The sequence below is a fragment of the Dendrobates tinctorius genome, unplaced genomic scaffold (genome assembly GCF_039654945.1).
Source record: "Dendrobates tinctorius isolate UK_male_01 unplaced genomic scaffold, ASM3965494v1 ptg000063l, whole genome shotgun sequence".
Classification (NCBI taxonomy): Eukaryota; Metazoa; Chordata; class Amphibia; order Anura; family Dendrobatidae; genus Dendrobates; species Dendrobates tinctorius.
Genome location: NW_027361731.1, coordinates 29198412 through 29209597, shown reverse-complemented (window position 1 = coordinate 29209597; position 11186 = coordinate 29198412). Strand labels below are relative to the sequence as shown.

The 11186-nt window shown below is 48.2% G+C and overlaps 1 protein-coding gene across 6 annotated transcripts in view; it reads left to right on the top strand.

The window, feature by feature from the left end:
• Positions 1 to 10671, top strand: part of GAS7 (growth arrest specific 7) — a 161906-nt gene extending 151235 nt beyond the window's left edge. For all 6 annotated transcript variants that reach the window (XM_073579765.1, XM_073579764.1, XM_073579769.1 and 3 more), the window contains 5 exons: positions 656 to 784; positions 1594 to 1717; positions 7766 to 7845; positions 8029 to 8127; positions 8209 to 10671. In XM_073579765.1, the coding sequence (XP_073435866.1) occupies positions 656 to 784; positions 1594 to 1717; positions 7766 to 7845; positions 8029 to 8127; positions 8209 to 8322 (546 nt within the window). In that variant the 3' untranslated portion in view covers positions 8323 to 10671. The remainder of the gene's footprint in view (positions 1 to 655; positions 785 to 1593; positions 1718 to 7765; positions 7846 to 8028; positions 8128 to 8208) is intronic.
• The last annotated feature ends 515 nt before the right edge of the window (positions 10672 to 11186 follow it).

The following is an 11186-nucleotide window of genomic DNA, read 5'->3' as shown; positions in this document are numbered from 1 at the left end:
AGACGTGCGGTGGGTCCGAGGCGTGCGGTAAATGTGAGGCGTGCAGTGGGTCCGGGGTGTGCGGTGGGTCCGGGGTGTGCGGTGGGTCCGGGGTGTGCGGTGGGTCCGGGGGGTCCGGGGTGTGCGGTGGGTCCTAAGTGTGCCGTGGTGTGAGGCGTGCGGTGGGTCTGAGGCGGGTGGTTGGGGTGAGTCTGAGGCAGGTGGTTGGGGTGAGACATGCGGTGGGTGCGAGGCGTGCAATGGGTCCGAAGAGTGCGGTGGGTCTGAGGCGGGTGGTTGGGGTGAGACGTGCGGTGGGTCTGAGGCGAGTGTTTGGGGTGAGATGTGCGGTGTGTGTGAGGCGTGCAGTGGGTCCGAGGTGTGCGGTAGGTCTGAGGCTGGTGGTTGGGGTGAGATGTGCGGTGGGTGTGAGGCGTGCGGTGGGTCTGAGGCAGGTGGTTGGGGTGAGACGTGCGAGGCGGGTGGTTGGGGTGAGACGTGCTGTGGGTGCGAGGCGTGCGGTGGGTGTGAGGCGGGTAGTTGGGGTGAGGCGTGCGGTGGGTCTGAGGCGGGTGGTTGGGGTGAGGCGGACAGTTTATGGTGAGCGCCACATCTTTCCACGTCTGGGAACGTTCCTGCGGCCACAACTCCCATCATCTCCTCGTTGCTTCCGCAGTTACAGAGTGAAGTGGAGAAGCCGCTGCTGAACTTCAGAGAGAACTTCAAGAAGGACATGAAAAAGTACGACCACCACATGGCGGACCTCCGGAAGCAGCTGGCCAGCCGCTACGCCTCCGTGGAGAAGGTGAGACCTCGCTGCCGTGGAATATGGCCACACTGTGCCGAGTGTAGAACGCCGCCCAGACATAGTATATAGGGGATGTGATCACCAGGGGCGAGGCCGACAACCTCTCACGCAGGATACTGACTGGAGGCCGACAACCTCTCACGCAGGATACTGACTGGAGGCCGACAACCTCTCACGCAGGATACTGATTGGAGGCCGACAACCTCTCACGCAGGACACTGACTGGAGGCCGACAACCTCTCACGCAGGACACTGACTGGAGGCGGACAACCTCTCACGCAGGACACTGACTGGAGGCCGACAACCTCTCACGCAGGACACTGACTGGAGGCGGACAACCTCTCACGCAGGACACTGACTGGAGGCGGACAACCTCTCACGCAGGACACTGACTGGAGGCGGACAACCTCTCACGCAGGACACTGACTGGAGGCGGACAACCTCTCACGCAGGACACTGACTGGAGGCGGACAACCTCTCACGCAGGACACTGACTGGAGGCGGACAACCTCTCACGCAGGATACTGACTGGAGGCGGACAACCTCTCACGCAGGATACTGACTGGAGGCGGACAACCTCTCACGCAGGATACTGACTGGAGGCGGACAACCTCTCACGCAGGATACTGACTGGAGGCGGACAACCTCTCACGCAGGATACTGACTGGAGGCGGACAACCTCTCACGCAGGATACTGACTGGAGGCGGACAACCTCTCACGCAGGGTATACAGGATGATGGAGGATTCTCCATACTTCGGCCGGACTTCCCCTTTAATTCTTGCCCCTTCCCGTGTTTCCCTTTAGGCCCGGAAAGCTTTGGCCGAAAGACAGAAAGATCTGGAAGTGAAGACGCAACAACTGGAAATCAAACTGAGCAACAAGACTGAAGAAGACATAAAGAAAGCGCGGAGGAAGTCGACACAGGCGGGTGAGTGGCCTCTGTTACCGGCTGGCCAGGAGGGGGATGGGCGGGTCTGTGGGCCAGTGATGCTTTGGTGGCCACCGAGCCCCCCGCTCCCTCTTACTGTCCGGGGGGTCCAGGCTATGACTGGTGGATATGATGATAATGACATCCGTGCCTTCATTGTGTACCGTATTGATTATGAAGCTGTGCCTTTTGCCGCCACCCCCTTCCCTCCCGGCTGGCACACCCCTTCCCTCCTGGCCGGCACCCTTTCCCTCCTGTACTCATGGCTGGCGCTCCCCTCTCCACTATCGACCTTTCCCCTTGGCCGGGGCACCCCTTCCCTCCTCTGAGCGGGCGTTCCAGACATCTCAGCCGGCACCCCTTCCCTTTTCTAGGCTGGAATCTCTTCCCTCCCTTTCGATGGCACCTCTTCCATCCCTTCCTCACAGCCGGGCACTTCTTCCCTCACCTCCCCTTGGATGGCACCCCTTCTTTCTCATCCTCCCGGCGGGCACCCCTTCTCTCTCGTCCTCCCGGCCGGCACCCTTTCCCTCTCGTCCTTACGGCCAGCACCCCTTCCCTCGCGGCCGGCACCCCTTCCCTCGTGTCCTCATGGCCGGCACCCCTTCCCTCCCCTTGGATGGCACCTCTTCTATCCGTTCCTCACAACCGGCGCCTCTTCTCTTCTCTATGTCACCCTCCACCTCTAATCTACAGTTTATATGTCTCCTCACCGTCTTTTCTCGCTTTCTCTCCTGACATTAAGTCGATATGCAATTCTGTAATTCCGCAGATGGCGGGGCTCGGACCTGATCTCTCATCTCCAGTGTGGAACGATCTGTAATTCTGTGATTCCGTAGCTGGGGGGATCGAACCTGATCTCTGATGTTCAGCGCGGAGCGATCTGTGATTCCGCAGCTGGCGGGGATCGGACCTGATCTCTGATCTCCAGCGCAGAGCGATCTGTAATTCTGTGATTCCGCAGCTGGCGGGGATCGGATCTGATCTCTGATGTTCAGCGCGGAGCGATCTGTGATTCCGCAGCTGGCGGGGATCGGACCTGATCTCTGATGTCCAGCGCGGAGCGATCTGTAATTCTGTGATTCCGCAGCTGGCGGGGATCGGATCTGATCTCCAGCGTGGAGCGATCTGTGATTCCGCAGCTGGCGGGGATCGGACCTGATCTCTGATCTCCAGCGCGGAGCGATCTGTAATTCTGTGATTCCGCAGCTGGCGGGGATCGGATGTGATCTCTGATCTCCAGCGTGGAGCAATCTGTAATTCTGTGATTCCGCAGCTGGTGGGGATCGGACCTGATCTCCAGTGTGGAGCGATCTGTAATTCTGTGATTCCGCAGCTGGCGGGGATCGGATCTGATCTCCAGTGTGGAGCGATCTGTAATTCCGCAGCTGGTGGGGATCGGACCTGATCTCCAGTGTGGAGCGATCTGTAATTCTGTGATTCCGCAGCTGGCGGGGATCGGATCTGATCTCCAGTGTGGAGCGATCTGTAATTCTGTGATTCCGCAGCTGGAGGGGATCGGATCTGATCTCCAGCGCGGAGAGATCTGTAATTCTGTGATTCCGCAGCTGGTGGGGATCGGACCTGATCTCCAGTGTGGAGCGATCTGTAATTCCGCAGCTGGTGGGGATCGGACCTGATCTCCAGTGTGGAGCGATCTGTAATTCTGTGATTCCACAGCTGGCGGGGATCGGATCTGATCTCCAGTGTGGAGCGATCTGTAATTCTGTGATTCCGCAGCTGGCGGGGACCGGATCTGTTCTCTGGTCTCCAGTGCAGAGTGATCTGTAATTCTATGATTCTGCAGCTGGCGGGGACCGGATCTGATCTCTGTTTTCCAGTGCGGAGCGATCTGTAATTCTGTGATTCCGCAGCTGGCGGGGATCGGACCTGATCTCTGATCTCCAGCGCTGCGTGGCGGCGGCTCACTGAATGAAATGTGTCCTCACTCCCAGAACCTCTCCCAAGTCCGCCATGGATAATCCGTCATCATCAATCACATGTAACCAATCATACACATTATCATCATCCTCCATCACCGAGTATGACAAATACCGGGATGGGCCACTATGGGCTGACACCTTATCAGTGGCCCCAGGGGGCGGGAGATAAATAACAAAAAAAAACCTCACCTCATGGACTGGCATCTCCTCCAAGCTCACCCATGTCCATCCTCACGGCGATTTAATAAGGTGTCGTCAAAGTAGAGTCTGCCCCTTTAATGATCCTTAGGGATGATGCAGGTGTATTGATTATGATTGGTGCAGGAGACAATGGACGTTGATTGGTTAGTGATGGATGATTGGCAGTACTGGACGATCATGATCCATGATGATGAGTGATGATCAGTAACGATGAACGACCTATGAGGATGATGATAACTGCGGGAGCCGCGGAGTGGTCGCCCCTATAACAGTGATCATACAAGATCGCTGAGTCCTGAAATCTTAGAGATTGTCGCCCTCTAGTGGTGACAGGAGGGATCAGCACATCACCTAGTCCATGGGGACAGCAAAGAAATTGTGTAGAGGTCCATAAAGTGCTCATATAATAGCGCCCATCCTGTGCCTTATATATTACAGCCCCCATATAATAGCACCCATCCTGTGCCTTATATATTACAGCCCCCATATAATAGCACCCATCCTGTGCCTTATATATTACATCCCCCATATAATAGCACCCATCCTGTGCCTTATATATTACAGCCCTCATATAATAATGCCCATCATGTGCCTTATATATATCACTGCTCATATAATAGCACCCATCCTGTGCCTTATATATTACAGCCCTCATATAATAGTGCCCATCCTGTGCCTTTTATATTACAGCCCCCATATAATAGTACCCATCCTGTGCCTTGTATATTACAGCCCTCATATAATAGTGCCCATCCTGTGCCTTATATATTATAGCCCCATATAATAGTGCCCATCCTGTGCCTTATATATTACAGCCCTCATATAATAGTGCCCAACATGTGCCTTATGTAGTACACTGCTCATATAATAGTGCCCATCCTGTGCCTTATATATTACAGCCCTCATATAATAGTGCCCATCCTGTGCCTTTTATATTACAGCCCCCATATAATAGTACCCATCCTGTGCCTTGTATATTACAGCCCTCATATAATAGTGCCCATCCTGTGCCTTATATATTATAGCCCCATATAATAGTGCCCATCCTGTGCCTTATATATTACAGCCCTCATATAATAGTGCCCATCCTGTGCCTTATGTAGTACACTGCTCATATAATAGTGCCCATCCTGTGCCTTATATATTACAGCCATCATATAACAGTGCCCATCCTGTGCCATATATATTACAGCCCCCATATAATAGTACCCATCCTGTGCCTTATATATTACAGCCCTCATATAATAGTGCCCATCCTGTGCCTTATATATTATAGCCCCATATAATAGTGCCCATCCTGTGCCTTATATATTACAGCCCTCATATAATAGTGCCCATCCTGTGCCTTATGTAGTACACTGCTCATATAATAGTGTCCATCCTGTGCCTTATATATTACAGCCATCATATAACAGTGCCCATCCTGTGCCATATATATTACAGCCCCCATATAATAGCACCCATCCTGTGCCTTATATATTACAGCACACATATAATAGCACCCATCCTGTGCCTTATATATTACAGCACACATATAATAGTGCCCATCCTGTGCCTTATATATTACAGCCCTCATATAATAGTGCCCATCCTGTGCCTTATATATTACAGCCCTCATATAATAGTGCCCATCCTGAGCCTTATGTATTACAGCCCTCATATAATAGTGCCCATCCTGTGCCTTATATATTACACTGCTCATATAATAGTGCCCATCCTGTGCCTTATATATTACAGCCCTCATATAATAGTGCCCATCCTGTGCCTTATATATTACACTGCTCATATAATAGTGCCCATCCTGTACCTTATATATTACAGCCCTCATATAATAGTGCCCATCCTGTGCCTTATATATTACAGCACACATATAATAGTGCCCATCCTGTGCCTTATATATTACACTGTTCATATAATAGCACCCATCCTGTGCCTTATATATTACAGCCCTCATATAATAGTGCCCATCCTGTGCCTTATATATTACAGCCCCCATATAATAGCACCCATCCTGTGCCTTATATATTACAGCACTCATATAATAGTGCCCATCCTGTGCCTTATATATTACAGCCCACATATAATAGTGCCCATCCTGTGCCTTATATATTACAGCCCCCATATAATAGCACCCATCCTGTGCCTTATATATTACAGCCCTCATATAATAGTGCCCAACATGTGCCTTATATATTACAGCCCTCATATAATAGTGCCCATCCTGTGCCTTATATATTACAGCCCACATATAACAGTGCCCATCCTGTGCCTTATATATTACAGCCCACATATAATAGTACCCATCCCGTGCCTTATATATTACAGCCCTCATATAATAGTGCCCAACATGTGCCTTATATATTACAGCCCTCATATAATAGTGCCCATCCTGTGCCTTATATATTACAGCCCACATATAATAGTACCCATCCCGTGCCTTATATATTACAGCCCTTATATAATAGTGCCCATCCTGTGCCTTATATATTACAGCCCACATATAATAGTACCCATCCCGTGCCTTATATATTACAGCCCTCATATAATAGTGCCCATCCTGTGCCTTATATATTACAGCCCTCATATAATAGTACCCATCCTGTGCCTTATATATTATAGCCCTCATATAATTGTGCCCATCCTGTGCCTTATACATTACACTGCTCATATATTAGTGCCCATCCTGTGCCTTATATATTACACTGCTCATATAGTAGTGCCCATCCCGTGCCTTTTATATTACAGCCCACATATAATAGTGCCCATCCTGTGCCTTATATATTACAGCCCTCATATAATAGTGCCCATCCTGTGCCTTATATATTACAGCCTTCATATAATAGTGCCCATCCTGTGCCTTATACATTACACTGCTCATATATTAGTGCCCATCCTGTGCCTTATATATTACACTGCTCATATAATAGTGCCCATCCTGTGCCTTATATATTACAGCCCCCATATAATAGTACCCATCCTGTGCCTTATATATTACAGCCCTCATATAATAGTACCCATCCTGTGCCTTATATATTACAGCCCTCATATAATAGTACCCATCCTGTGCCTTATATATTACATCCCTCATATAATAGTACCCATCCTGTGCCTTATATATTACAGCCCTCATATAATAGTACCCATCCTGTGCCTTATATATTACATCCCTCATATAATAGTGCCCATCCTGTGCCTTATACATTACACTGCTCATATATTAGTGCCCATCCTGTGCCTTATATATTACACTGCTCATATAGTAGTGCCCATCCCGTGCCTTTTATATTACAGCCCACATATAATAGTGCCCATCCTGTGCCTTATATATTACAGCCTTCATATAATAGTGCCCATCCTGTGCCTTATACATTACACTGCTCATATATTAGTGCCCATCCTGTGCCTTATATATTACACTGCTCATATAGTAGTGCCCATCCCGTGCCTTATATATTACAGCCCTCATATAATAGTACCCATCCTGTGCCTTATATATTACAGCCTTCATATAATAGTGCCCATCCTGTGCCTTATACATTACACTGCTCATATAATAGTGCCCATCCTGTGCCTTATATATTACACTGCTCATATAGTAGTGCCCATCCCGTGCCTTTTATATTACAGCCCACATATAATAGTGCACATCCTTTACTCCTATAATATTGCCCTTCATATTGCTTACATGATTGGACCATGGTGTCTATATAATAGTGACCACTTCTGCGTCTTAGGCCATAATGTAATAGTGCCTTTCACCACACCTTACATATTACAGCACTTACATAGAGGTGCCAGTAATTTGGCCTTAGACAATTCTTATGTAATTGTACCATTCGTAGTGCCCACATATGTTTTTGAGGAATATCTATATCACGTCTCCCCCTGTATCGTCTACCTGCAGGTGATGACCTCATGAGATGCGTCGACCTCTACAACCAAGCACAATCCAAGTGGTTTGAAGAGATGGTGACCACCACCTTGGTAAGTGGCCGGCCACTGTCGGAGATCTATCCAAGGCCTCAGGTCCCTCTTACTTTACCCTGAACGTCCCATGAATGGTTCCTCTGGAGGAAGCTCACATTCCATATTCCTATGGTCCTTGGATCTGAGTAATGGCGGATATTACAGGTTGGGTCGTATATCATATGGTTTTCTGCTCTTTAGGAACTGGAGAGACTGGAGGTTGAGCGGGTGGAGATGATCCGTCAACATCTCTGTCAGTACACACAGCTACGACACGAAACGGACATGTTCAACCAAAGCGTAAGTATCGGGTTCTTCTCACCGCACCTTATACCATCCCGGAAACACTGGGTAACCTCCATGTTTGCTCCTTCTCTACAGACGGTGGAACCTGTGGACCAGCTGCTCCACAAAGTCGACCCTGCCAAAGACAGGGAATTGTGGGTGAAGGAGCACAAGACGGGCGACATCCGGCCCATCAACATGGACATATAGACTATTTTTGACATATTTTGGATCCTTGGTTCGGACCGCTCTTGATACGTCTGCTGCCGGGATATTGTACATTGCTGTAAAATATACAAGGTCATTCCTTGCCGACTTACCAAATCAATATTTTTGGAATAGGGGACATTGGGATCAGTCTGTTTCTGGGTCCGTGCATTGACTGGCATCACGTGCTGTGTCTCGCATGGCATCAACCAGCTTAGCTTCTCGTACGGTACCCGGCAAGGGACTTCTTAAAGCTTGTGCCACACTGGATGATGCTGAATAAATGCCACGTAAAAACAGCATAAAGTTATAAAAAAAAAAAATTTGGACAGGTATCATACTAATGTCAAAGTCAAGAACATTGTGAACATTCCACCCATTTAGGACATCTTATGGTTGCCCTAAACTAGCAATGGCATCCATATCATGATCCCCTCACCCAGGCGCGGACCTTGATCAACTGCTTTGGAAGGGTTCCTACTTGGATAGGAATCAACTAGGCATGTTATAGTTTATTTCGGTGTTATAGAGTAGATCCAACTCACCCAAGAAAACGACCACCAGTGATCTTCCCTTGTTCAGAAATGTCATGTTTCTCATGTTAATTTTCAATCTTGATGGACCTTTAAGCCCTGATAATTGGAATCATTGTTCCTATATCATTCCTGGGCTCCATTTATAAACCCTTGACCTTGTTCTATGAGCAGATCTACTCAACATAGAGAGGTCCGAATGTGGTGCCAAAGACGACACGGCCCTAAATTCTGGTGGTTCAAGGCCAACTGTTAAAACTCATAAAAACTCTAAACCCTTTAGGCCATTTGGCAGATACTGAAAAATGTTAATGTAAAAAAATTTCCAAAATTATGGAGAGGTTCACCCTTTAGGAAATCTTATCGTTGTCATAAGAAGGCAATAGCACCCATGTCATGTTCTCCTCATCTAAGGGGCCATTGAATCATAGAATGTTAGTTAGAAGGGACCTCCAGGGTGATCGTGTCCAACCCCCTGCTCATTGCAGGATTCACTAAACCATCTCAGACAGATGTCTGCCCAGCCTCTGTTTGAAGACTTCCATTGAAGGAGAATTCGCTACCTCTCTCATTGATTCATTTTTTGGAGGCAATTCTAATTTGGCTAGAACCTCAACACCCCCATATTTCCATATGACTCTTGGCGCAAGCTAGTTTATCTCTGAATTTTTGAGTGGACCCAACTCAAACATGAAGACGACCATCAATGATGTCCTTCCATGTGTTCATATTGTATCTTGTGGTGTCTGGAAGCCCACATGGGAAACTGCTGGCCGATTGTTTTCATATCATTCATGGCATCCCATTTTTTAACCCCTGACTTTGTTCTACGAGCAGAAGGCCTGGAGAAGTCCAAATTTGGTGCTCAACAGCAAGGCAACATGGTTACCAAATCCTGTCCTGGAAGAGCATTTACAAATCAAACTTTAGACACCTCCTTTGGTAAACACTCAAAAACTTTGTAATACAAAATGTTGGTAACATTTTAAGCTTCTACTCGTGCCACCACCAAGTGTCATCACATCTACGTAAAGCAAAGTCCACCATAAGCAAGTGACTGTTGGCTCTGTTTTAAGGTAGTTGAGATACATGAGCCTCGCATCTGAAAGGAGTCTCCAAAGGGACAACCATAGAACCCGAACAACAGTAGTCACTAGAATTTGTGGTATTTTTGTGGAGGTTATTTACAATTTTTTACATTTTTAGAAATGTTTGATAGAATTCCCGAAATATGAGGCAACGTCAGTTTCTGTAGAGACGGGATGGACTATGATCAGGCGTCTTCCATATTCCCAATCCGGTTCCGCCGAGCGTCTGTCCTGCTGTTTGACTGTTCCCCTATGAGAAGCAGCGCCACCTAGTGATGAAAACGGTTACATTTTGTACATTTTTCCACTATTTTCCAAACTAAATCTGAAAAGACCAGATTCTCCCCGATTTCCTGTCGATACTTCTGGTTGATGTGATTTTTCGTCCTCGTGTACATGGTCGGCTCCTGTGTAAATTCTCACCCATCTTCCTCCCCGTATTATAGCAGCTGACACCCGCTCCTCAGCGCCAGCCTAACGCCAGCTCCCCCCTCCCCTGCCACCTTTTTGTACAGATATATTATAAACGACAAGAAAACTTTACAGAGTCTATAAAACTAATTTAAAGAGATGAAGCGGAGAATTGTGTCCGATGTTTCACGTTTGTGTAAAGTTGTGACTTCATTGTAACGAGACTGAAAATTTATGGGAAAAAACGAAACATCCGGAAAAATGAACAGGAGATTCCCGCTGTGTATCCAGAGCTCTAATAAATCATCTATATACCCAGACCCTGCTCAGCGGTATTATTTATCATCGCGCCAATGGAGAGGTGGGACTGTGCTGTGTATATATACAGTAGGAGTGGGACTGTGCAGTGTATATACAGGAAAGGTGGGACTGTGCGGTGTATATATACAGTAGGAGTGGGACTGTGCAGTGTATATATACAGGAGGAGTGGTACTGTGCAGTGTATACATACAGTAGGAGTGGGACTGTGCGGTGTATATATACAGTAGGAGTGGGACTGTGCAGTGTATATATACAGGAGGAGTGCTACTTGTGACGAACAGCCCACGGCCGTTCGTCCACTTACAGGTGCGACTAACGGGGGGTCCCGCTGGCACCAAAACGTGACGGACAGCGGACCCTGTGTCACCACTATGTCACAGTCCCACCACTGACACGGGTGTATCAGCGGACGGAGGGACGAGACACAATGCCGGCACACGGCTATCACAGGCGCAGTGGGGCTTATCTTAGTTATCCCAACACTGGCACCATGTGACCAAAAATATCCAGCAA